This window comes from Amblyomma mixtum, chromosome 6, assembly GCF_055824585.1.
Source record: "Amblyomma mixtum isolate Tamu chromosome 6, ASM5582458v1, whole genome shotgun sequence".
Classification (NCBI taxonomy): domain Eukaryota; kingdom Metazoa; phylum Arthropoda; class Arachnida; order Ixodida; family Ixodidae; genus Amblyomma; species Amblyomma mixtum.
In genome coordinates, this window is record NC_143017.1 from 153,507,016 (window position 1) to 153,534,438 (window position 27,423).

The 27,423-nt window shown below is 46.0% G+C and overlaps 1 protein-coding gene across 1 annotated transcript; it reads right to left on the reverse strand.

The window, feature by feature from the left end:
• Positions 1-10,403: 10,403 nt before the first annotated feature.
• On the reverse strand, positions 10,404-27,316 carry LOC149340831 (NADH-ubiquinone oxidoreductase 49 kDa subunit-like). Its single transcript, XM_089549726.1, has 12 exons — positions 27,171-27,316; positions 26,671-26,774; positions 25,078-25,187; positions 22,167-22,368; positions 20,589-20,701; positions 18,031-18,269; positions 17,035-17,154; positions 16,390-16,519; positions 14,605-14,700; positions 11,713-11,796; positions 11,108-11,165; positions 10,404-10,588 (listed from the first exon to the last, which is right to left on the reverse strand). The coding sequence occupies exons 1-12, from the start codon at positions 27,260-27,262 to the stop codon at positions 10,551-10,553; spliced, it is 1,386 nt and encodes a 461-aa protein (XP_089405852.1). The 5' UTR covers positions 27,263-27,316; the 3' UTR covers positions 10,404-10,550.
• Positions 27,317-27,423: the final 107 nt, after the last annotated feature.

Sequence of the window (27,423 nt, forward strand, 5' to 3'; positions counted from 1 at the left end):
GCTGGCACAGTCTCTGTTGATACTTGGAAATGCATGAATAAAATAATAGCACTTGCCGTTTGAAAACATTCGAAGTATCTGTGCCATCTGTTCTCACTGCGTGAAACGCACCAGATCAGAAAGATCCTTTGCTCTTTGGAACTCCGATATCGTTTCACATACTTAGAAGGACTGAAAACAATAACAGGCGCTGCTTGTAATGACCTATACAACATTGTTGTGCGGCTCGCAGTTCAAGGGATGTCAGTTACAGCCTTAAATGCTTTTGCGTTGGCTTGTGGATGAAACCAGACGGCTTGTCATTTTGGTTTGTCAATTTCTTTGTGCAGTTGACGAGAAGAATTCGGAGAAACTTCTCAGAAATGAGGTGTGTTAAGCATTTGGTGTGGCTTCTGTCAACCCATTCCGGGCAGCATAAGACGGGTGAATCTTCTAGATGTGGTTCAATGATTAGTTACAAGACTTCGAGAATTTCGATCGTGGGAGACTGTAATGATCGGAGGCCCAGCCAGCGGAGAACGGCGAGACAGTCAGGCGTCATCAGGTATGCGGCCAAAAGCGCTGCTGTTTCTCGGAGAAGACGCAAGGAAAAGCTGGCCTGGAGGCGGCTTCTGGCTCGGCGTTTGCGTGGACAAAGGCTCTAATCCCCTTCGCCGGCGGTGCTGAATGCGGCTCTGGTGCCAGACTGCGCTCGTGGGGACTGACAGCGGAAACAGGCGAGCCAGCCGGGCGCCATCAGGCCACTTCGTCCCAAGCGCTGCTGCTCGGGGAAGACAAAAGAGACACTGCGCGGGGCAGCTACTGGCGACGGCGTCGGCGTACACAAAGGCGTCTAATCCCCTTCGCCGGGAAGGCTGAGTGCGGCGCTTCTCCCGGACTGACCGTGGAACGACGGACGGGACCCAGTGGCGATTACAGCGGGGGCGACTGCGCCGCCAACTCATTACCCTGTGCGCCCTGAGGAGACGACAAGCAGAGGGGCGACACGGCTAATTTGTCCCTTCCACCGAACTGAAGAGGTCACCGGTGAGAGCGGTCAGCGCTCGCGTCCCCATCGATCAGGATCGTCACTCAGCTGCAAACGACCTTTGGGCCTGGGAAAGCAGTTCACGACTCAGAGACGCCAAGTTCCTCCTTGCCCGTGTATGTGTGTGTCTGTGCGGTGTGCGCCGTCACGTGGGGAGGGCGGAGCCTAAGAAGACGCTGGCAGCCCATTGGACGCTCAACCAGAGATCAGATTCCCTACCTGGGTACCTGGGGAATCTGAACTGCATTTAAGCAGCAATCTGCGGGGTGCCAGAGCATCCTCCCCCATTTTCTGACTTTGGTCTACTTGCTACTGTACAAAATGTAGAATAAACCTTCAAGCTTGAATATTCCTCCCGAAGGCTTCCCTCCGTAGTCTGCCTGCTTCGCCCTAATGCGGTAAAGACCCTGGTCCCGATCCCCGACCACATCAACTGGTGGCAGCGGTGGGATTCGAACCCACGCCTCCTGAGAGCCCGATCCCCGACCACATCAAGATACTTGACCGCCTTTTCAAAAAAAAACGCCGGAATCACTAGAAACCCCGGCTTTGGATAGTGGTTTTCACCACGATTTGTTCTCTCGGCGCCTGCTCAGGTCGTAAGAAGAGAGCGAGAAAGCGCGCGCGTCGAGACCGGCCGTGCTGGGAGATTTTTTTTTTTCTCCGGCAGCGGAGACACCCATTAGAAATCAAAGCGAGCCGCTGCCGGCCTCGAAGACAGCGCGCACGTGAACGGGCGAACCAACCGGCCGGAAAGAGCAGCAGCGGGAAAGGGAACTTTTCGTCTGGGCGTCTTTCCTCCTCTAGCATGCGTGTAGTTTGCGTGCTCGACGCTAGGGTAGCGACGGTCTCTGCCCGACAGAAAACCGGTTCATGTAAACGCGGTAGGGTCGGGCTGGTCAGCCCGACATCTGGCGCACCCCGACCCGACCCGCAACGTCGGGCTCCATGTATACGAGGCTACAGTCTCAGACATTGGAACGGTCACTGATCCCTTGTCCCGTTATGTTGACAGTTTAATCAACATTATTCCGCCCACATTTCCATGTTACCTGAAAGACACCAACCATTTCTTAACAGATATTATTCACCTTGTTGTCCCTCACGGTTCACTACTTGTGACCATGGATGTAGGATCTCTTTATACTAACATTCCACATGAAGATGGTATTCGCGCGGTTCTCCACGCGTACGATGATCTATATGTTTCACCAAGGTGGTCGATACATCTACTCTGGAGATGCTATTGAGGCTAATTCGATCTCCAATTAAATAATTCTGGATTCAATGGCGATCATTTTGTACAAGTGAGCGGTATCCCAATATGGACAAAAATAGGCCCGAATTATGCCAATATTTTCATGGGATTACTTGAGGGCAAATTCCTCGGCAATTGTAGCTTAAAACCATTTTATTACTAGCGATACATAGCAGTAGTAGTAGTAGAAGACGTTTATTCGGCCAAAATTTACAGGCCGAGCATATCGACCGCCTGGGCGACCAGAAGTCGCTGTTCTTCCTCCCCTTCAGCGCCAAGACAGTCGAGCAATGGGCAAGGTCCGCATAGATACAGGGGCAGTTGGGTCAGGAAGGGTCCGATCGATAGCGATAGAGAAAGAGGCGAGACGGGGTGATGATTGCATTCATTTGAACGTGCCGAAGAAGGCGAGCCTCCGGCACTGTGAGTGATGGATGGGGGGGAGGGTAAAGGCGTTTGTCGAGGCGGAGCTCGAGGTAGACCTCTTTTATGGTGCGGCGAAGGGTGAGTCTCCCACCGTCCTCCGAGGGCTTGGGCCAGGGGATCAACGGTGCCCGGAAAAGTGTGTCGCGGGCGAGCTGATGAGCCAGCTCATTGCCGTCAATCCCTGAATGCCCAGGGACCCAGCGGAGGAAAACGATGGAAGGCTGCAAAGCGGAGACCGCTCGTTCGACCTCGATTATATTTTTCTCATCTGGCAGCACGGCGAATCATAACTTCTATCTTTCATAGCAGCATTTAATAGCATGCACCCTTCAATTTAATTTACGGAATCATACTCGATGTCAACCATTAATTTTTTGGACGTAACAGTATCTTTGTATGGCACCAAACTCACAACTAAGCTTTATAGGAAACCGACCGACAGGCATCAATACCTTTATTTCCAAAGCAGCCACATGAGGTACTGCAAGACCAGTATCCCATGCATACAGTCAAGCACTTCGTTTTAAAAAAGATTTATTCATACGATTCCGACCTTGCTGACAACAGTGGAAAACTGCGAAATGCTTTTACAAGGCATAGATACCCACCGCAAATTATTGACTACGCAATAAAACGCGCAGATGCTTCGTTCAGGTAAACACGGGAAACGACAATCAAACACCACTTTAAGGCTAACCCACTGTGCATCAATGCCCAATGTTAACGGTATCCTCAAGAAACATCACAATATTCGTATGCAGAGCAGCCGCCTGACACGAATATTTCCGCAGCCACCACAAGTAGCACTCCGTAGGTCACAGAACCTGCGCGCATGCTGACTTCATCAAAAACAACTAACCCCTGTCCGACTGGCTGCCGCCCTTGCCAAAAACCGCGTTGTAAAGTATGCACTCATATATGACCACTACCACATTGGCAAGAAGTACTGCGTCAGACATTTACTGTAAAATAAAATGGAATTTCACTTGCGACAGTACCAATGTTGTCTACCTGCTCAAATGCAGTGTGTGTAAGCTGCAGTACATCGGACAGACTGAACTGCGATCCACCGATCACATGCCCATACTCTTCCTAATCTTCCGCTCTCAAGGCATGTCGCGACTCCCGGCCACTCATTTGACAACATTACAGCCACAATACTTGAATCTGGCTTCAAATCTCACCATGGCAGAGAGGTTCGAGAATCCTTCCTAATTTTCAAATTCAAAGCACTAACTCCTGGTTTCAATGAAAACCCAGGGAAAATATCATTTCTCTCAAAGTAGCGATAATTCTGTTTACGGAAACGTGGTCGTCTTTAAGGCTCATGCTCATGCATTTAACGCAGAGCATTTTTTTGGACGACCGGTGTGACTAACATCACACGACTACATTGTGTAGTGACACGATGAACGCAACACGTGTTGATGACTGCCGTTTGCTGCGCCTGATTTTCTGCACTATCCATGCAGTACTGGTTGGTATGTTTTTTCGCAATACAGGTATTTAAAGAGCAAGCACGGATGCTTTGCGCATTATCTGACGAAGGCCGGGCCCCCGCCGAAACGTCGTAAATAAACCACTGTTTTCGTTATACATTTATATATATACGAGGTCTGTTAGAAAAGTATTCGACCTTTGGCCGAATAAAAAAAAATGGCATAACTGCAGCGTTGGAAACCTAATTACCTTCAAAGTAGTCTCCTTGGGACTTCACACACTTCTCCCAGATGTGCTGCCACTGTTGGAAGTATTCCGAAAAGGCCTTTTTCGGAATGGAGTTTAGCTCAGCTGTCGTTGCAGCCATAATGTCATCTCTTGTCTGAAATCGCGCTCCTTTCAATGGCCTCTTTATTTTGGGAAACAACCAGAAGTCGCAGGGGGCCATATCAGGAGAGTAAGGAGCCGGTTGAACTACAGGAGTCTGGTTCGCCAAAAAAGTTCGAATCAAGTGCGAAGAAGGTTCAGGAGCATTGTCGTGATGGATACGCCAACTTCCTGTTGACTACAACTCCGGTCTCTTGCGCCGCACAGCATCACGTAGGCGACCGAGTGCGAAGTTGTTGTACTGTTGTACTCTTTGGTCATTGTTTGACCCTGGGGCGTGCGTACTCGCGGTGTGCCACACAGCGAGAGTCCAAGAAAGCAGTCAGCATCACTTTGACGTTGCTGAGCATTTGGCAGGCCTTCTTTGGTCTTGGGGACGTGGAATACTTCTACTGTGACGACTGGGTCTCCGGGTCGTACCCGTACACCCAAGACTCGTCACCAGTGATTATGGTGTTGATGAAGTCGGGGTCACTGTTTGTGGAATCCAGCGTGTCCTGTGAGACTTCGACACGAAGCTGCTTTTGCTCCACCGCGAGCAGCTTCGGCGCGAATTTCGCCGCAACTCTCTTCATGGCCAAATCTTCGGTGATAATGGAATGTGCAGAAAAACTACTGATGTTCACCTCTTCCGCAATTTCTCGGATAGTCACACGACGGTCCCGCATCACCAGAGCGTTCACTTCGGCAATGACCTGGCCATTTCGGTATGTTGATGGCCGACCGGAGCGTGGCTCGCTCTCCACCGATGTGCGGCCATCTTTAAACCAGTTGTACTATTGATTAATTTGTGTGCTGCTCTAAGCATAATCACTGAAAACCGTCTGAATATTCCGAATGGTTTCCACTTGGCTGTCGCCCCGTTTCTGGCAAAATTTGATGCATTAGCGCTGCTCCTGTCGCTCCGCCATTTTGCTTGCACTAAAAAACCGACGAGAGCACTGTGCACTATACCTCACTCAAACGCTGCCTCCCAGCGACTGACGCTATCGGCAGGCGGGAAAAAATTCGTAAATGCGCACGACGGTTCAAGGTCTGCTGGTGCAAGCGCGCTTGTTTCATATCCATCAGGTGTTCGCAAAAAAAATAAGGTCGGATACTTTTCTAACAGACCTCGTATATATATAGGGCAGAAAAAGTTTCCGGTGCTGGGTTGGCTATACACAAAGAAAAGAGACGTCGTGGAGAAACACTAATTTTCTTGACGTTTCGGCCGGGGACCGTCCCGAGTCGCTCTGGGACGTAAAAAAGCCATAAATCAAAATCACAATTTGTGACTTTTGTTTTGTGTTTATGGTGCCCCTCCTGCCAGGGCCCTTCACTGGGCCTGCAGTATGCTCGAAATAAAAATAAATAAGTAAATTAACCGGGCTTTGTCTGAAGGCCGGTTCCCAGTCGAAACGTCAAACAAAGTGCAGTGTTTCTTCGCCATATCTGTTTTCTTCGTGTACATATACATATGAGGGGCTCGTTATACATATGAATATATATATATACCTATATAGCAACCTGCCCAACGTGTCAGACGGCAATTGAATCGTGAGAGGCTGCTCGGAACAACCCGGGTCGGAACCCAATCCAAGCAGCCCAGGTCCCACTGATTGCAGCACCTGCCATAGAAGGGCAGTGGAGCATCGCTTGACCGCTACACCACTGCGCCAGGAGGAGTAGGAAGACTCCCAGGGATCTATGAATGTAGAGAATGGCCAATTCCACATATACGGACATTAACCCATTATTCTCTATCCGAACAACTGCCATCTGTGAACACTAGATCTGAAGACAGGAACCGAAATGCTAGCGCACCTAATTCACATTTGGCCTAACTACGCAAATCGACCATCATTTTTTTTCCTTTGATGCCACGGTGACGTCATCCGGGATTTTTGGGACCACTACTACTGCTCAATACCGATGCCGAGTTTCGTTGCCGATGAGCCATATATTATAATGCTTTCGTATTAAAATGAATGCGTTCTACGTATTCTAGTACACTATAGTTCTACGTTAAGGCATCAACGAAACAACCCATCTGTCAACCTTTCCAGAAAAACTAAGTCTGTCAGTAATTTTTAAAAATGGGGTTTTTGAGGTAAAGGGAAGTGCTCTGCGGCTTACTAATACCAGTGTTAAAGCAGACGTCAAAAAACAGTCCAATTTATTTATTTATTTTTTATTTCGAGCATACTGCAAGCCCAGTGAAGGGCCCTGGCAGTAGGGGCTCCATAAACGCAAAACAAAAATAACAAATTATGATTTCATTTACGGCGGTTTCACGTCCCAGAGCGACTCGGGCTATGAGGGACGCAGGACATGACCAAAACAACTCAATGAAATACCCGTTCTAGTGATCATTGTCAACTACTGACGATGATGGTAGCTGATTCCAATCGGTAATGGTGCGCGGGGGAAAAAAGAAAATTTTAATATATTTGTTCTTGAAAAGTAAGGTTTCAACGATTCAGTGAGCCTATTTCTTGTTGACCTGGATATCGGTTGAAGATACAAATCGGGAGCCATTGACAATTTCTTACTTTTTAGTAGAAAGAGAAATCTTAACCGTTGTATTCTGCGCCGAGCATCAAGGGACTGTATATTATGTTGAAGCATTAGAGCAGATGGTGAGGTGCGATATTTAGAAAATATAAACCGAACAACTTTGCGCCTAATTCTTTATAAGACAATAATGCTATCGAGTAAATTTAACTCTCGTGAAGTGCAATACTTGCCGTTAGGCGGAGGCTCCTTCATTGTGCTCGAGATTTCGTCTGGTACGAACACGAGGCCTCTCATGTCTTTGACGCACTCTAAGTCGGGACTCCATCTAGCACCCCTGCATACAACCAGTGCCGAGCGCTAGCTTGTACACATGGAGTTACAGAAATTCACAGCAACTGCAACACAGGCAGCAAATTCAATAGTAAATTATTTAGCGGTCGTAGGAGAGTACCACGTGGTGATAAATAGAATAGCAATGCCTTGCGCAAAAAAACAAAAACAAACAGGCAATCAATGTTTGGTGTCACTCCAATTCTAGGAAGACATGAGAGAAGTACTACATCATTTTCCTAATTGACTTCTACCTTTGAACGACACCATCCGAAACACGTGGTAGCGTATTCAGGGTGGGCCCCGCCCGCTGACACTCCCGACGCCATCTTATGTCAAGTTCGATGCCATAACTTCTCTGCCAACGTCTGCCGAGAGTTCAGAGAGCTGTGTGCGACCATAGCGAAGTTAATTTTGATGTGATTCTCGTGTCGTACAGTAACAACGCCTATAGGGCACGCAGGCCCGCAACGCCAAATATCTGCCGGTCGCGTCGATATAAGCTCCTGGCGAAGTGATACATTATTCTGCAAGTGACGATTACTGCATTTAATCATGGCTAGTAAGCGAATGTGCCAAGCTGTCATCAATCTTTAAGAGCTAGCAATGCCACAAGGCATATACAGGGTATGTCTGGAAAGTAATGCTATCCGTAGAAAAAAAAAATATGCAAAATATGTTACAAACGTTTAAAATTCTTCAAAGTAGTCCCCTTTGGCATCTACACATTTTTGCCAGCGACTCTGCCATGCACTCACTGTATGCATCCTGGAAGGCGTCGACAGGAACCTTCTATAGAGCGCCTTTTGCCATGCATGGTGGTTTGGATCGCTGCGTTGTTGCCAAAACGTATTCCTTTCAGAGCGCTCTTCATTCTCGGGAACAGGAAAAGTCTGCCGTAGCCAGGTCAGGAATATAGGGGGGCTGAGGCAGCGTCGATAAAAGTTGTGGTTGGCCATGAACTCCAGTACGCGCAGTGAAATGCGGCTGCATGGGAGCGTTGTCGTAGTGCAACTGCCAGGTATTGGCGATCCCCTTTCGCGCTCGGAGGACACTTTTTCTCAATCTCTCGAGCGCATCCACGTATTTACGATGTCGTGCACTGTGGTTTTTGCAAGATTAAGAATCTCGACTATCATCTGCACACTCATTCGACGGTCGGTGCTACATGATCACGAACACGAGACACTTCTTCGCCACTTTTGCTCGTTGATGACTGTCCAGAGCGGGATTCATAATCGATGTCTCAGCCCGTCTTAATTCTGCATTGAAACTTGAAAAATTCACAAAGCAGAATTCCCGTAGGCTTTTTGAATTATTTGGTAGGTGTCGGCAAAACTGTTATCGAGTTTCGCACAGAATTTAATCGCGCACCTTTGTTCGCGCGCGGATGCCATCGCACATCGTGGCACAAGCGCTATCAGTAAGTTCACAGCTAAACAGCGATCCTGACGCTCCCAGAGCTTGGAGCACACTGCAAGCCCCCCCCCCCCCCCCCCCCCCCCCCCCCAAAAAAAAAAAAATTGCATTACTTTCCGGACACACCCTGTATACGCTAGCCAAACATCTACCCCCCACCCTCCACTTCTGTGCCACCGTTACTGTGAGCGTGTCCATATCTGCTATCTGATAGGGAACTCGCATAAATTACGCGGCAGCGAACGATCGAACTTCTCAACAGATTCTCACATCTCGGGTGCACCCAAAACGACCGGCTCCTCCTCTCGACCTGCCTTACCTGACGCTACAAAAGATCGTTTCTGAACAGCGTCGAAAAACCGCGGAGCGCAGGGATTTTGCGGTGGTCCCCAGCAGCCAGGCCATGGCGAGTAGAGGTAGGATGCAGCGTTCTTCTTCTTCTTACACCCAGCGCTGGCACTTGCTGATGTCTTGGTAAGCCTGCATGGCTGTGTGGCTCGCGGGCGCACGATATGCAGGGCGTCGTGCCTGACCCCTACTGTGGGAAATAAAGTTTTACCACCACCACTGCCTGACGGGCAGCATAAAAAAAAAAATATACACCGAGGTGCAAAGAAATTAGCAAAAGGAAATTTCAGCAAAGCTGCAGACTGTGTTTGTCAGAAATTAAATTTGTACAGCCTGTTTGCCTCAGTATGGCTAAGTGCAATTTACTCAGTAGGATTAGGATTTTTCTGCATGGGCCAGTGCACAGGCTCACAGCCCACCCGGCTGCTGAACAATTAGTCTCACTTTCAAACACCTCACTATGATTTGGAAACAGAAGCAGCAAAAATAAAATAAATAAATATGACTCTTGCCTCAGAGACAGACGTCGATACAATATGCTTGGCCTAATTTTACTGCACCACCAAATGCCCCACATAACCAAGTAGCATACCTTGTGCGTTCCCATTACGGCAGCTGCATGCATAAGAACAATGGATGGAACAGGTGGCAAGAAGAACAGATGAAAGACTTGAAATGAATTTACGCAGGCCACATGTGCCGAACAAGACATTAAAAGAAATGTCAGTACCTGACTATGGGTTGCAAACCTCACCCGCAAATTGCACAGGAAAGAAGTCAGTTTTTTTTTTGTTTTCAAGTACTAGTGTGAACACTTGGCTACACACAAATAGCTCATAAACTGATTCTCCATATCCAGTGCTGCAAATGAGCAATCTTTCCTCCTCGTCTCTTTGAGATGCCAGGATGCTACACCACCTCTACAACAGAGCTGGAGGACCCGGGTTTGGACTCGGCTGCGGCGGCCGCGCTTCGAAGGCGGCGAAACGCAAAAGGCGCCCGTATGTTGTGCGGTGCACATTGAAGATACCCAAGTGGTCGAAATTACTCTGGAGACCTCCACTGCGGCACTCCTTTCACTCCCTCCTTTTATCCCTTCCCTCAAGGCACGGTATTTTCTTTCCTCAGAAACTGATTTCCACTACATGGTCCAGCACCAAACAGAGGTAGGGGAGCCTTCAGAAAGGATGGACAAGGTCAATTAGGGGGCATTGATCAATCTCCTATGATTCTGGCTTGAGTATTTTTTCAGTGACACAAAAGAGACAGTTCAAAGAAACATCTTTATTGAAGCCTGCAACGCAGCAATTCAGAACTACTATTTACATTATTTACTTGCCACGTAAACAGGCATTAAGGAGTGGGCATTTCTAAAGAGCCGTTGATGCTTGTAGCCTTAGATTACATCCTTGAACCCTAGCGGTCAACTTCTCCAAACACGATGTCCAGAGTACCTGAAAAAGTTGAAGTGTCATGTTAAAACCTCATTTTTAGTTTCTAAATTTTCTTGTGCCACCTGGTTGTTTAGTGGCTTGTCTTGCGGTGGGAATTTACACAAGTGCTTGCAGTTGAAGTTTATCTCATTTCATGCTCTTCCCTCTTCAACGGAGAATATGTGAGGATGCTGCTCAGTGAACATTAAACTTTCCAGTCACTACAAATAAACTTTGCAAATTGGGACCTTGTTACTTACATGGCTACGTGCCTCCCCAAATGTACAGTGCCAGACGCTAGAGCAATCACAAACTTACTGTTTCTGATGCTAATGCCATTAACATCATTTATAGCTTTGCAGAAGTGAGGTCAAAGGCACAATTTGACCTTGAAACTATCAGGGTACGGAAACTAACATGTAGGAAGAGCAAGAACCATTAACAAATTATTTAACTCAACTTAACTCAACCTGCAACTCTATACATTTGAGGTGCAGGTTCACAATTTGACGAGGCACACATCACAGGGTAAAGGCTCACCTATGATGGCAACAATGTCAGCCAGCATGTGGTTCTTGCCAATAAAGTCCAAGGCAGACTGGGAAGAAAAAAGAAGTTACTGAGGTTTCCCTCCCAAAGACTTGGCTTGTGTTGAATACGAAAACCATGCGAACATATCTTGATGCATACAGTTTACCACTATATGCCAGAAATGCCCTTGCTGGATGCCAGCTCAAAAGCTCTCATTTCAAAGCTAGGAATCTCTGCAGGGAAACAACGCTCATTCTCCCCTTTCAAGGCCCTGTGTATTTCAAGGCTGCTGCAAGCACTCCACTATACGTTTGAAAAGCAGACAGAAGACTTTTGGCAAGAATGTACATAGTGTTCTGGTCTCAATGAAGGTTTGGCGTCAAACATTCCAAACATGCACCTCGTAAAGGTGTCTTGACAAAAAAAATTTAGTAACTATTCTCCTAGCCCTGTGCTGAGTCATCTGAATGCTCATCACATACACCTGGATTCAGGAGCAGTCTGGTCATTCACCTTGGCAATGTCTGATAATCTGTCATTGCAGGGGGTTTGGTTTATGAAATTTAACGTCCCAAAGTGACTGAGGCTAAGAAGGATGCCATAGTAATACTTACAAGGTGAGCAAAACCGGGGGCCTTGATCTTGCACCTGTAGGGACGGCTGCTTCCATCCGAAATCATGTACAGACCAAACTCTCCCTGCACCGTGGATATACAAGCTTCACCTTATGCACTGCCTTGGACAACTACACACTCAAAATGATCGAACCACTTGCTAACAACAGCTTTCTGCTTGACTATACCTTACTAGATTACAGTATAACCCCACTGTTATGTTCACAGGCGCTGCGTTTTCACGGCTGCTACGTTTTCATGAGGCAGTCCTGTCCAAGCTCCCACAGAAACACATGCAATACAGATTCGGCAGTTAGATCGCAATTATGGCACATCCCCGCATGCTACATCGCAAAGGTGACTTCGTGAGAACCTACGCTTGGCGCATGCAGAACGAAGATGGCATACTGGCCAGAGCGGGTGGCCACCACCGTGTTTGAAGGCTTCCGGTGTATAGCACCCAAGCTGATGTCAAGTATGCTTACGGGGGACATGAAAACAAAATGATGTTGTGCAAATTATGCGCGAGAAGCGCTGCATGAGATGCAGTTGTACAGGTTGGTTCCAAGGCATGCTTCTATTATCCTTGTTCGACTTGTCACACTGCCGCATAAAAATGCAATTTCTAGGTTCCAATAGATGAGGACTGTGCAGGATTGAAGCGGCTGCCATGAAAAGAGCACAGAAAAGCACACGCATGCCCAAACTTCTTCCACTTTGCATGCCCCCCTCTTTACTGCTGCTGCCTCCCTTACACTAATAGCTGCCCAGGCAGACGGAAGAGAGCTATTGCAGGACATTCTGAGCATGCGAACAACCATGACAGCCACAAGGCCCTGCAAATTCCAGAGAAGCATGTTGTCCTTACGAGATGTAACAAAAAGGGGGGGGGGGGTGCAGACAAGATACGTTTCTTTTCATGTGCTTTTCCCGGCCACTATGTTCCTCAGCTGGTACGTTTCCTGATATTAGAGAGTTTTAGTATAGCGTCACCCTATCGCTTTGGGTCATAGGGGAATAGCGGGACGCTACTGCGCATGCGCAGAACGCTATCGGCCCTTGGGTGTTTGGGTGAGCGGGCGACGCTAACGCTAAATCGGCGAAATAGCGTGCGCCCCAAAGCCGCTTTACGTTGGGTCAACATGGCGGCGCCTCTCGAAGCGGGTCCTCTCGCTTCAACACCGTTCGTCGTTGCCGCTACTCTGTGGCTCACGCTCACGGGAAACTAAAGGCGCACGAGGCTTTCGCTTTGGCTGAACTTGCCTGAACCACAAAATATAAGCGATAAAACACGCCTAATTTTCAGATTGCTTCCTTGTTTACAGAGCTGCTAGGCTTAGCGAGTACTCGACGACTGACGTCAGTGAGCGCGGGAGGTTCGAACTACTGATCTCCACAAACAGGTTTGCAATTTTGGTCTTCCTGTGTGGATAGTCTTGGCTCAGATTGAGCATGTCCGCATTATAAAAAAAAAAATATTTGCATCATTTTTTCCATTTCCTAAGTGGAAATTGGTAATTGCAACAGTTTGCATGTCGTTTTATTTACACAATGAAAAAATACAGCCTATATATTAACTTATTTGTTCTCGAAGCTTCTCTTTCCCGCCGTTATGGCGCTGCCTTCAAACAACGCAAAGCGACCATCCACGACCCTATTCTATAAACAGAAAACGTGAACCCGTTCCCCTAACGCTAAGCGCATGCGGATAGGGTCACCCTATTCGCCACGACGCTATTCTAAAACTCTCTATTGGCAGTTGGACAAATGGACCAAGAAGGTCACAATGGCCGACCAATGAGGACAGGCACAAACGCTCACAAGTACAGCTGTAGTCAAAAATTTACCAACGCAACATTAGTAGAAAAAATTTAATTCATTGTCTTAGCACACATCCTGGAATACACCAACCTCAATAGGAGCGCGGACTAAACACAGTGCACCCTTAACCCAGTAACGTGCGATACAGACAGTAAATAGGCGAACAGTTTTTAACTTTTGCCTGCAAAATGCATCAATTCCTCGCAGTATTTTACAAACAGCATTCCAAACTAATTTATTACAACAGGATCAAAGAGTCCTTTCCCAGAGATGCACGAGACCTGTTGGGACATCACTCACGAGCAAAATAACCCACGATTTCAGCGGGGCATACTGCTGCATTACCAGGTCATGCAATAATCTTGAAATTCTGCAAGTGATTTATGGTTTGCATTAAGTATATTTACGCACTAAAAATATTTTTCCTGAAAAATCTAATACTTCTATATTTTGCAATGTACAGGCCGGTAATCACAAAGTGCTGTAAGTTCATAACTGTTTATCAACATTTTCCCTGCCTAGGAATCACTGCGTTAAGCCCGAGCAAAGTGCCTAGCTGTTTGCAAAGAAATTAAAGTCAACAAAATTTGTGTGCCAAATGGTTGGCAGATGTACACCTGCCATCCATCTAGTGTCTACCTTCATGTCTACTTGTATGCCACCAAACATTAGGCACCAGTTCTCCAGGCACAACAACATTTGACATTCGAAACTGATATCCCAACTTCAACTTTCAACTGGATAGGGCTTCGCCCAAACACTGAAACAGTACCATGGCACATTTCACAGCATTACATATAAAATGCAGGGTGCCCGACAAGAATTCAGCCAAGGTTTATGAGTATATAGCAGTGCACTATGGGAGGACGCAACCTAAGGCATGTTGCCAGGCCATAGTAAGCATTGTATTCTGTATAATAAATTGATCAGTGCATTTAATTCATTTCTTAGGCCTTAAATTTAGGGCAGAACCTTCAATTAAAACTTGCAGAGTGTCCAAGAAAGTGTGTACTATAATTCAGAAACTTCAACTCGCTACCCTTATAGATTAGTTGGTTCTACGTGGCTAACCTTTGGTGCTTCGACAGCGGTGTATGTTGCGCCCGGAGGAACTTGGTAACCCTCGGTAAAAAGCTTGAAATGGTGAATTAGGGCTTCCATCGATGTCTGTGGGGGAGGGGAGAAGAGAGAGAATGCAAGATCAAACAAATGAAAGGGCAAAACAAAAGGAAAATACTTGAGCAAGCAAAATAAAAAATAACAAATTTTGCTACAAACTGCGACATCCCTGTTCCATAAATATAACTTCTAACAAAACTGCTTGCATACCAAAGTGTGTGTTAAGAATTCAGTAGAATAATGATGTCATTTTGTCACTTAAATATGTGAACATCCAGTGGACTACCTACTATGCTGACTGCATTTCTAGCGAATAAAAATGAGCAAAATAGAATAGCCTGAAACAGTGGTTACTTCCACAAAAAAACACAGTTACATAATAAATTTCGCCCCTTACACTCGCAACTAGAATTTGGTAGCCTAAATTTGACCTGAATAATAAATGCATCTCCGAGATTGAAAATGCTTTTCATTAACAGAAATGTGTGTTCACTGTAGAAGCAAATATGGTAATTTAAAGGCCCACCGACCAGCTGAAAAGTAGCATCTTACTGTACAGATCTTCCTATGCAGAACTACATTCCTGCCCGTTGTTTAACCTCAATGTCCATTCAGAAGAGTCACTGAGATTTCTCCACCTTAAATCAATGAAAGGCACATGGGAGACAGACGTGCAGAGTCTATATGTTATGATAGTAGAAATAAATCGTAAAAACAATGGCAAATGCAAAACAAATAAATGCTGCATTCATTTACGTTGCACTTGCTGATGTCAAAAGAATCAAATGCACAAGCATAAGGAACACTTCCATTGGTCAGGCACATACCGTATTTTCCGGTGTATAAGACGCACCCTTGTATAAGACGCACCCGCCATATATGCAGGCTGTCATTGAAAAAGTTGGTATATAAGACGCACCCCAATTTAACCGGTTAGGATAGTGAGGATCAATTAAACACGCTTGCGCGACCATCCCGAAATTCACTGTACCTGCGACAAATTCTTAAGCAACGCTGTAAGTGATTGAAAATGGCAACACTCACGCTATACCCGCCCACGTTTTAGAAAAAAGAAAAAACGAAAGTGCTGAGCATTATGTCCATAACAACATTTTATTTCTACTTAAAACCTATGAAGTCTTCATCTTCGTATACGCTATCAAAAAGTTCGCCCATTTCTGGCGGCAACACGGCTGCAACATTCTCTTCGTAAGTTGCAAAGGGTGGCTAAAAAAGAACACCGGCTTGTCTTGACTTGTCTTGACAATGGCAAGAAGCGAGATTGTCTTCATCTTTAGGCATTTCACATTACTTTTGCTTGGGGCCTCCGAAACGGTTGCGTGTTTGTGATCCCGGAAGTCGTCATCCCAGCTGTTTCATGATCAAGTTCACCTAAGGAAAGCTGCGCACGGCGGTCCCCGTAGTGAAGTAATAACCGCGTTCACAACGCGTCATTGGTAGTAATATTTTTTTCGATGAAAAAAGCTTGAACATGAACCTGAGTAACTTCTGAACTCGCAAAAAAAAGCGCGAAAAATTAGCGTATAAGACGCACCCTTGTATAGGACGCACCAGCAAGATTTCTGAAAAAAAAAGCCGCGTCTTATACACCGGAAAATACGGTACCTCACCAAGCCTTAAGAGTAGTGTATGGCCATGTTTAACATGCCCACTGCATTGTTGACATAGAGAACAAACACAGCACTGTTGGCATGCAGAAAGTGTCCTGCCACAGACCTTCATTTCTTCCCTTGATGGGGGCACACATTTGTTATCGTCCGTCTTGACCGGACCAGGTGGCATTTTGTTCAGGCACTGGTAGATGATACGCAAGCTCTGTCTCATCTCTTCCATTCGACACAAGTACCTGCATGGGTGGGAAGAAGAGACAACCAAGACGCTGTGATTCCGCGTTTCTTTAATACCAATACCACACAGACATCACAAGCTGTTTTAAAGCACGAGGAACAAAAAAAAACAAATAAAAACACTTTTCTGTGAAGAAACAGCACATAATAAAGGTGCATAAAAAGTAATGAGTGTTGTCTGAAGGCTCTGAGCTCCAGTTTTTAAAAACGGGCAACATATGAATAAAAAATCTAAAATTTTCTTAATGCAACAAGCCCAAATATGTTTTTCTAAACACAAAGACATCAAAATGTACTTGTGCATGAAAATTAAAAATGCCTGTCCAACATATCAGGCTCGCAAAACACAAACCTACTATGGCTGCAAAAACAGAAGAGCATACTGCAAAGTGCAGTGACATACATTGAATTTAGAATTTTGTCATGGCGTGCGTCTTGTGCTTAACGTCCTAAAAATAATCTATGCACACCCGATTTCAGCCCCTTGTGAGATGATGTGAAGGAAGGCCCTCACCTGTCGTAACAGTCACCCTTCATGCCGACGGGCACCTCAAAGTCGAAATCTTCGTAGGAGTCATAGGGCTGGCTCTTCCTGAGGTCCCATTTGATGCCCGAGCCACGAAGCATGACACCACTGTCATGAGAAACAAACAATAAAAAGAATAACTAAACAATCACTCAGAACTGGGCCGTTTAGCATGGTGAAAACATGAACTGACTGCCAATATACAGTACATGCAGAACGAAGGCTCTCCTAAAACAGGTGGTCAGGACACTCAAATATTCATTCCGTTTTGTTTTGGCAGAGTTCTATTTCTAGCACCTGGCATCACATAGTTTATCAATTGGCTCACATGATCCAGCTGAAATGACTAAAGGTTCATCATCAACATCATCAGCCTGACTAGCCCACTGCAGGGCAAAGGCCTCTCCCATGTCTCTCCAATTAACCCTGTCCTTCGCCAGTTGCAACCATCGTATTCCCGCAAATTTCTTAATCTCATCCACCCACCTAACTTTCTGCCACCCCCTGCTACTCCTGTCTTCTCTTCGAATCCACTCCGTTACCCTTAAGGACCAGCGGTTATGATAACACTAAACCAGTTTCAATGCAAGAGGGGAACGCATCAGCTAAGAACACAGGAGAAAGTTCTAGCCCTGCAAACAATTTAAATAATAACAATAATAATAAAACAGTACAAAAAGCACTGAATGCATGCAGATGGAAACTAACAGCTGCAAATCATGACATCACTAAGCTAGCTAAGCACCCATTATACTTTGCCTTTTACTGGGCCAATCCAGTCTGACAAGTACCATACTGAACAAGTACTGACAAGGCCACAAGTTTGCTGGGCTTCTTATGCCCTCGGGTATCATGAAACTAATAAATGTTGTGAGTATTCAGCGGCCACATAGTTTGTTCACTTCAAAAAGGACCACTGCTAAGATAATTTCTGGTACGTATCTCTAAGCCAGCTAACTACTTGCTTTCTTACTCTAGGCGTACCTGAAGCCCCAGTCGAGCGCATTCTCTGCTGTGATGATCCCAATGTCAACAGTTCGCTGCTTCCAAATACGATTGGCAGTGAGTAGATCTTCGACTTCGTCCAGCCGCTGACCGAACTTTGTGGCCCAGTCGTAGATGTCATCCATGAGGCCTAATGGCAGGTCTTGCGAAACACCCCCTGGCCGCACGTACGCTGCGTGCATGCGGGCACCGCTCACACGCTCGTAGAACTCCATCAGCTGCACAAACAAGGTAAGTCCAACAGTTAGCAACTCAAATATGAGAAAAAAAAAAAGATAAAGCATAGTCAACCTTGCATTTATGGCCCCTCCAGTCACGATACCCCCGTATATGAGCTTAAAGGGACACTGAGGAGAAATTGAAGTTGACTTGCATCCACAGAATAGCAGCTCCTGATTACAAAAACGCCATTCATACTGACAACAAAGCTCTTGTAATGTAGAAAAGAGCAAGAACCAAAATACAGGTATCGCCGCCACAGGCCAAACTCGCAAGTACAAGCTTCATGACGTCATAGGACAAAACAGTGTTGCTAGAACCAATAGTTCTAGCCACACTAGGACACGAGAAGCCACGAATCACTGAGGCGCAGCAAATGCATGCGCAAATCTTCTTGATGTCGCCAGATGGCGCCACGTACCCGACAGCTACGTGCGCTCCTGCAGCGCCGGGACCAATCAGCGTCTGCTCACAGCGGTATGCGGGCTCCCGGTATTCCGCAAACGGTAACAAGGTACACAGTATGCTAAAGGTGTCTATTCGCGAGAACTTCGTTGACGACTTCAAGAACGGGATCCATTGTAACGCTGGCAAAATGCCGGTACAAACGTAAACGAAGCGATGGCCGCAATAGCCGATAGATGCCTTCAACGTGCGGCCGGCGGTAGCTTTCTTTTCGGCTGCTGCTGGGCCGCACTGCTGGCCGCCAGAAATCACGGAGTCTGCGTTACATCATGTGCACGTCATGTTTCACGTCACTTAGTCCTGTGTCGTCATAGGAGAATCCCAAGTTTGAATCAGAGCGGCGGGAAAAACTTTTTCAACTTCGAATCCAAATTTCTTAGAAATAAAGGCATCTTTCGCTGCCGGCCAAGTGGCAACAAAGCCATGAAATGCCGAACTATCGGATTTTGCTATAAAAAAAATTATTAATAGAGCTCTCTTCAGTGTCCCTTTAACTTGCTTGACGCTGGCTTCAGTTAATGCTAGGACATAATGTGGCATGAACCGCACGGAAATTCAATAGACTCCCTTAAAAACAATCTTGGAGGTACCACGAAAATGTGTTTGTCGTATCAGAAGTTAATCCTAACAGAGGTGCTTCAAAGTTGAAATGTATTTGGAGACACACAGCATGCTCATATATCTTTTTTCTTTAAAGTACCTACCTCTGTTAAGATGAACTTCTGATAAGAAAAATGCATTTTCATGTCCCCTTCGAGTTAGTTTTAAAGGTAGTCTACTGTATTGCTATACTGTTCGTTTGTGAAAACAGTGAATAAACCGGCATTTCAGCAAGAGGATAGCAGCCATTGGAGCATTTTTTGCCCCATGCATGAAGTGAGCAGAAGACTGAGGGCACAAAACAAGCTCGCATTGTTTTCCTTCTTATTGCTGAGGACTGACACCTGTTGCTTTCTGGTGCCTAAACTAAACCCTGCTGCAGCGGCTGAAATCTGCTAAAGGTCCTCTCTCTACCTGCCGCTGCGGTGGCTCTGTAGTAAGGCGCCCGTCTACCAAGTCAGGGTACCTGGGTTCGAACCCGACATTCCGATGGAGGTGAAACCCAAGAGGCGCCAATTTTTGTGCTGTGGGATGTCAGTGCCTTAAAGATCTCCAGGCAGTCGAAATTACTCCGGGGCCCTCCACTTCGGCACCTCTTTCCCTCTTTCACTTACACCTTCCTCCCTTCCCTTCCCTTCTCTTAACAGCAGGTTCTCGTGTCAACCCAGATGTTAGACAGTTACTGTGCCATTTCCATTCCTCAAAATAACCAATTTTTTTTTTTTTTTTAAAATGAGGTGGCAACCCAGATGCCAGAAAGTTACTGTGCCATTTCCATTCCTCAAAAATAACCAATTTTTGGAAAAAAAGAAAGAACAAAAACAAAACCAAGACAAGCTCCTTTTTTTGGGAAGTGTCACACCTTTCCTTGTTTTCACCACACTTTCCTTTTTTTTGAGGGGCTTATTTTCTTCCCTTTCAGAGCATTAAACCTGATGTGTGAGATGGAGTATAGGTGCATAAGTAAACCATCATCATCAGCCCAGCAACCTCCACCACACAACAAACTACTCTCACTGGTCTACCATTGACCCTGTCCTGCGCCAGCTGTGGCCACCCTACGCCTGCAAGCTTCCTTACCTCATCCAACCACCCGACTCACTTTTACCCACTGCAATACCTGACTCAGCCTGGGATCCACTCTGTTTACCCTAGGAGCAATTGGCGACCTTGTCCCTGCATTACACGCACCGCCCAGGTCCGTGAGTAAATTATAATGTTTAAATTCTAAGCTGTCAAAGCTTGCAACGTACCTTTTCTCGCTCCTCGAAAAGCCAGAAGAATGGAGTCAGGCCACCAATGTCCAGGCAATGTGTTCCAATAGCCATGATGTGGTTGAGGATCCTTGTTATTTCACCAAAGAGGACTGCAGTGAGGAAAATGCGTGACTCTTATCGCACAGCTGCACCATCAGTGTGCATGCTTTGCAGAAAAATGTGCAAGTCATACTGATGCCACTAGAAAAGCACTGTTCCCCAGAAATCACAAGTCCTGCGTCCAGATTTCAGACATAAAGAAGGAAAGCTGCTCAGGTATGCTACGGAAGTAAAAGCATGACAACGGTGTGGGCTGATGAAAAGATGGAAATGATTATGCACTAAAAACTGGTAACTGACTGATACAGAAGGCTCTAGACGATCATTTTTTTTTTTTTCAATTCATTTTATAATTGCACACAACTGCAGGATAGGATTCCAGTTGTTAGCGCTGCATTGCCTGTTTTTGTAAGTCTAACTCGTAATTGTCATTTAGATGCAGCAACAAAACATACTTCGATATTTGCATTACGATCTACTCCTCTGTGTGCTATCATGTAGAAAATAGAAGAAAAATACTTGCACTTTGTTAAAGCCTGGAAGCTTAACTGACCAGAACATGAGCACTACCGCTTTTTGAACTATACAAGAAAACGTTACAAGTGCCCAATACCTTGACTGAAGTATAATATGACAGACAAGAGAAGTATTATGGTGGTGCTCAAAAGGGGCAGACTGTTGCTATTTACAACACCAAAGGATCAGTCTACAAGCACATGGGTCAGCCCAGTGAACCCAAAAAAGTCATCTTTAAAAATTTCCACTGATGACCCTACAATTTTTGTGTTGCATTCGGTCATAATTTTTCCACAAAACAGAGCCCAGCTAGCCTCATGTTCCTCCAACTTTCTATGACCAGAATAACGGCAATGTACCGACTGCCAAGAACAGGTGTCAATGTAAAGTGTGCGCTGTATGTACATCTGCATTACCATCCGTTGCTCAAAAATCTTTTCTGCATTATGCTGACGTTACAGCTGCATTCACATGAGAACTTTCTGAGCTTGTTCTTCCATGACAGTGGATATCATGTGCCATGTCACCATATCAATTATGTGCCAATCATTTGTCGGTCACATCAATCATGTGCCAATCATGTACCATGCGAAGTTTTAGCTGCACAGGTGGTGGTGAGACTGTTATGAAAAAATGAAAGGAATAGTAACTCTCACTCATACTGGAATCCTGAGTCCAATTATGGGGGAGGGATGAAGGACAGCATAAAAGGAGGAAGCGAGAAAGAGTCGCCACAATGGAGGGCTCCGGATCAATTTCAGCCTTTCCGGGTTCTTTAACATGCACTGACATTGCACAGCACATAAGAATTTCTCCATTTTGATTGCACCAAACTGCGGCCACTGTGGCAGGGAATTCAAATTCTTGATCACATTTGGCCCAGGAGCTGAATGCCATATCCACTGACCCACTGTGGAAGGTGGGCTGCATAGACCACAGACCTGATGCCACCATGCACAAAACACCACCTGCTGGTTGAACAATCCAGCCCACACATGCCTCGTATATACTTGGCGCGCTTGGGGATGTCGATGTTGAGCAGCTTCTCGACGGCAAGTGAGTAGCACTGCTCGTTGGCCATCATGGAGACGTAGTCCAGGCGGTCCATGTAGGGCAGTGCCTGTGTGTATGTCTTGTACTCCATCAGCTTCTCGGTGCCGCGGTGTAGAAGTCCAATGTGTGGGTCCGCTCGCACCACAGTCTGCAAGGGAAAGACAGAGGAACATGAGAAGGGAAAACTTAAACGCATCTTTGTCAAGAAGCTGGTCTGCATCTGGCAGGAAAGCAACTAACACCTTAAAGTGCCCCTGAGGTGATGGCCCCCGAGGCTTAAAAATGCAAAGGACTGAGAGATACTGGACCACTCTTAATTCTTCCACAGAAATTTTTGATCCAGCTAACATAGCTCCAGAGAGAGTGCTGATTAAAATTGACCCTCTGCCTTTTCTCTCCCAAGCAACTCATACCCTGAAGTGAGCCAGCAAAAAAAGAAAAATATTAAAGGCAAGGACTACACTCCACACACAAATATGTTACCTGGCCCAGCCACTGAGCTCTGCGTGGCATGCTTACTCCCCCTCCAAGCTCCAACTAGAGGGAAGCGATGTGTGATGCCTGGAGTTTGTCCATCCCCTCACACACCTGCTTCAGCTGCTTTGTCTACAAACGTCGTTGCAGTTTTTCTCACAATCACAAGGTGCGATATTCCATGCTGAGGTAATGACAGCCCCAGTACTGACATCACATGAACCATACAACGTCTTAAGGCAGGATTCGCGCGAGACACTGACGTCACTGCGAGGCGCAGAAATTGGTATTCTTAAGAATTATTTGTAAATTTTCAGCTCGCTTCTGAAGACCTGTACGCAGCATGAACACTCAATAAGCTTTCCTACACATAATGCACACATTTTCTGACACCTTCCAAACTGTTTCATGGGTGCTTTAATTGTACATCTGCCTGGCAAGAAACATATGCTAGCAGAGCATAGAGAAAAAAAAAATACAGAAAAAAAAACAAACTTGTGTGACATTTCGACATTATCCTGCACTAGACTATGAAATGAATGCATTTAGTGCTGCAAGATGCTCACCATGTCGACAGTCACTGGAAGCAATGCCAACTGCACTGATCCTTCTAGCTCGCAACCGTGCATACATTAAGTATCATCTTTGCTAAAAGTAACCAAGCGATGTAGTTTATTTCTTAGTCGTGCAGTGGAGCCCTTATTAAGCTCTAGATCTGTGTAAGGCAAGGACAACCCTTGTCCTCACTTTCGAAAAATGAGGCGTTGTGTACTGTTGACAATGAATTCATGTGTGCTATCACGAGCTTGCGTAATACCTTTCATGCAGCTACCAGCTCTCTTAAAGGGCAACTGCACCGCTTTCTGAGAATTTCAAGATATTCAAAGATTCAAATCTATATAGGCCGTAGATAAAGCATGGCAAGTTTTTTTGCACATTTACAATGGTGACATAAGCAACAATTAAGTTCCAGGTTTCCTTTCACAGCAGTGGAGGAGCATGGAGATGCTTGGTGTGAAGTCACGGACGACAAGATTTCAAATTTCTGCTGACATCAACTACACCCTTCAGTGCGCTGTTGAATGTTGCCAAACAATGCTTGGTGGGCTTTGCCATCAGTGGAATTGCTTTTCTTCCTTTAAAGCAAGTGTTTATGCATTGGATATGTACAAGTACGGTAGATACTGTCATCCTGTGCCCCCACTTAGCGCTGCGGAGATGATTACAGGACATTGTTTTTAATCAATTATTATGCCGCCATTTTAAATGCTAGCCCGGAAGGATCTCGCATGCTTTATTGGTAAGTTCCACACATCCGACCCCTTTAAAACTGTTGAATTCTACAACCTCTGCAGTTGACCTTTAAAGGAGCCAGGAATATTTACCGAGGTTGTGAAAAGCGCATGATCGATTGGTATTCCACTGCTCATCACTGCAATGCAGAACTTCTTACGCTTGCTTCATTAACACCAAAGAGTGCGGTGATTAAAAATGGCACTTACCCCCCCAAATCATACACGCAGATGCACCAGAGAGAAAAAAAATTAAGAAAACGGGACAGGACTGCACCCCATCCCGTCCAGGTTGTTTGGGCATGTCTAATGAGAAGGCTTGCTCAGGTACCCCAATCTGCTATGAACATGCGGTGAGGTGTTGTCCCAAGTGGTTGAGAGCAGCGATTTTTAAATTTATCTGTAAACTATAGTGCCCACGCAGGGCTTTTAAATTTGATGTGAAGAGTCACAAAGACCACTTCATAGATCTGTAGCATTAAAATATGAACATCAAAATCATTTCAGGGATCCTTCAGTTGCAACCAGTGCAAAGTGCACTATTGCGCTCAATACGACTTGCAATGCCCGAAAGCGGACTCACAGTGGTGTCAACAAGTGGTGCGTTTGAAAACGAAGTGGAAAGGATTCCGTCACTCCGGCAGTCAGCTTGTCTGCCGCGTTGTCTGCACAATGCAATTTGAAAGCGTAAAACCTGGCCCGCATGAAGCGTCATTACGTGTGAAATGAATCACGTGTTGAACGCACACAGCTGCGCCACAAAATTTCACTATAGCGGGCTCAAGCAGCCCATGATAGTAAACAAGATCAACTGTGACAGCTGTCACGCAGACAACATCACGCAGGCACTAGCGATGTGAGCTTGGTACTGCCAAGAGCAGACAATGCAGGGGAGAAGGCTGAGTGCTAGAACAGCAAAACCCTCTCCCTTCCGTTTCCAAGTGCTCTGCTTGTCGGCCCCACTGTGCTCCCGGGAAGCACCGCTGCCACACTGCCGGACGTCACAATTCATATGGAGCGTGATAGTCATTGAAGGATAACACATCAATGAGGCTGCAGAGAGCATGTGCTTAGTACTCAGCGCTGCCTACCTCTCCTTCCAGTTCCAATACAAGTCGTAGCACTCCGTGCGCAGCAGGGTGTTGAGGTCCGAAATTGATCTGCATGTTTCGAACCTGCTTCTCCGTCTTTTCAAAGTACTCTGAAAGATGTGTGAAGCAAATAGCATCAGAAAGAATTGCCTCTTTTTGCTGAGCAAGCAAAAGGAAGAAAGATAGCCTGATTTTGCTGCATGCAAGTAATGCAAAAGCAATTTTACAACATGTACATGTGAGTGTTATCATCATAAGCCTAACAATGTCCACTGCAAGACTAAGGCCTATCCTATATGCCTCTAGTTAACCCTTCCTAGTGCCAGCTGCGGCCCCTTTATCCCCACAAACTTCCTAATCTCACCCATCCACCAGATGCTCTGACGCCCCCAGCTATGCTTGCGCTCTTGATATTGTCCACTCCTTAAGAGACCAACGGTTATCTTGACTTTGCATTATGTGCCCAACCCATGCCCATTTCATCTTCTTGATTTCGACTTAGCATAACAGGGGACAAACCACGGATTAACCATGATGTCATGAAAATCAGCTGAGGGCATTGGCTGGGGGCCTCCTTTGAGAACATTAACTCACATTCGCTCCCTGTCGTCACACTCTGCTCTCTTCTCGACTCTTAACATTACATTTGTCACCTTCCTCTCCATAGCTCACTGCGCTGTACTCAACTTAAGTTAAACCCTTTTCACTAACCTCCACTGTTATACCCCATAGGTCAGTAAGATACAGCTGTTATGTACACTTTCCTCTTGAAGGATAATGGCAAACTGCTATTCACTACCTGAGAGTGCCTGCCGAATGCACTCCCCGTTTCTTGTCCTCCAAGTTATTTCACTCTCATGTTCTGAATCTGCAGACACTACCTGCCCTGTTGTACCCACACATGCGATATATAATTATTATGGCTGCGACATAACGTTATATCTACAAAGTGCATACAAGCAGGCAAGATTAAAATGCAATTAGTATTGAAAAAGGGTGAGGTGTACGAAATTCAACAGCAGCAAAAGACACAACTCTCTAGCCCTTACTGCTCCAAACAGCAGACAGCCTCTGAGCATGATCGATGTGCCATGGCGCACCTATTCAAAACGATGCTTGCTTCCCAAAAGAGGCTAATGAGCACTGATCAGTGTTATACTGTATGGCTTCAGTGTCAACTGACATGTCGACACTGAAAGTTCTGTCATCACAGCCATGTAACAACAGTGCATACTGTCATGTACGTTCAGAGACGTTCGCAAGCGAATGTTTGTCATGTGATGCCCCTGTATAACTAGACCCCTCGTAGTTAACAATCGTTCTACGTCGGCAACTAAGCTCGGCTCCTATTTATACTCGGCTCGGGTCAGTATTACAACCAGTTCAGGCAAACAGGTCATGGCAGTTCTCGGGTTGGCCTCCACTTAGCTACACTGACAGCTGGCCAAATTACTGAATGTGGCTTCTTCTTATCATGGGCAGGTCGTGGATTTCTACGCTGTCGTGCCGGACAGGTAGGGATACTGTACGAGTAGAGCTTATCACTGCCACGAATGTGGGCAAAGTTACAACAAAATTCACTGGTAAACTTACCGTTTGGCGGCATTTCAACCATTTGTGCAGAGACTTCATCAGGAACGAAGACCTGTCCTCTCATATCCTTGATAAACTCCAAATCGGGAGAGTACCTCGCACCCCTGCACAGTGATGAAGCAGAGTAATTTGACGCCTAAGGCTCATTACGAAGTCCTTGCAAGCAATGACCACTGCACTGAAAGTCGATCTTGCAGCACACACAGCGCAGTAACTACTCATATGATCGCGGTTCAGGACAGTAGGACTTAAGCAGATTTGGCCCCGCGATGTGGCATGAAACTTCTCTGAGGTGCAAAAGATCAACGAGCCTTGCACGAAGGTACTTAGGAAATCAAACGAACTGCATAACTCATTAAAGATCAAGATGTTTGCATTCGGTCTTGGAGGTCAGGCACATGCCGAGACTGGTTGACCACCTTAATGCATTGACGCGCTCGTCGTCCACATCGCGACACACACACACACTGCTGTTGCGGGAACTGGACGGGGCACCTCACCTCGCAAAAAACAGTGAGCCACCATATTTTGGCACAGCAGCTGGTAGTTTAGACTGCAGAAGTCTTGCAGCAGCGGTTAACACAGACGCCATCGTCGTAACCTTGCTGCGACGAAGACAGCAGAGAGGAGATGGAGCCGGCAGCAGTACGAGAGAAACCGCACATGAATGGGTTTCAGCGCATAGAATAAAAAAGACAGAAACCATTTGCTGCAAAAATAATACAGCAGTGTTATACTTAAAATGTACTATAT

What these genes read in the sequence shown, in the direction of transcription:
- LOC149340831 (XM_089549726.1), bottom strand. Translation starts at nt 27,262, where the DNA reads ATGGCGTCTGTGTTAACCGCTGCTGCAAGACTTCTGCAGTCTAAACTA. An exon ending in GCGCTCGACTGGGGCTTCAG is followed by an intron (nt 17,155 to 18,030) that starts GTACGCCTAGAG and finishes TTCTCATGACAG; the next exon opens with TGGTGTCATGCTTCGTGGCT. An exon ending in CATCAAGGGAAGAAATGAAG is followed by an intron (nt 14,701 to 16,389) that starts GTCTGTGGCAGG and finishes CCTCCCCCACAG; the next exon opens with ACATCGATGGAAGCCCTAAT.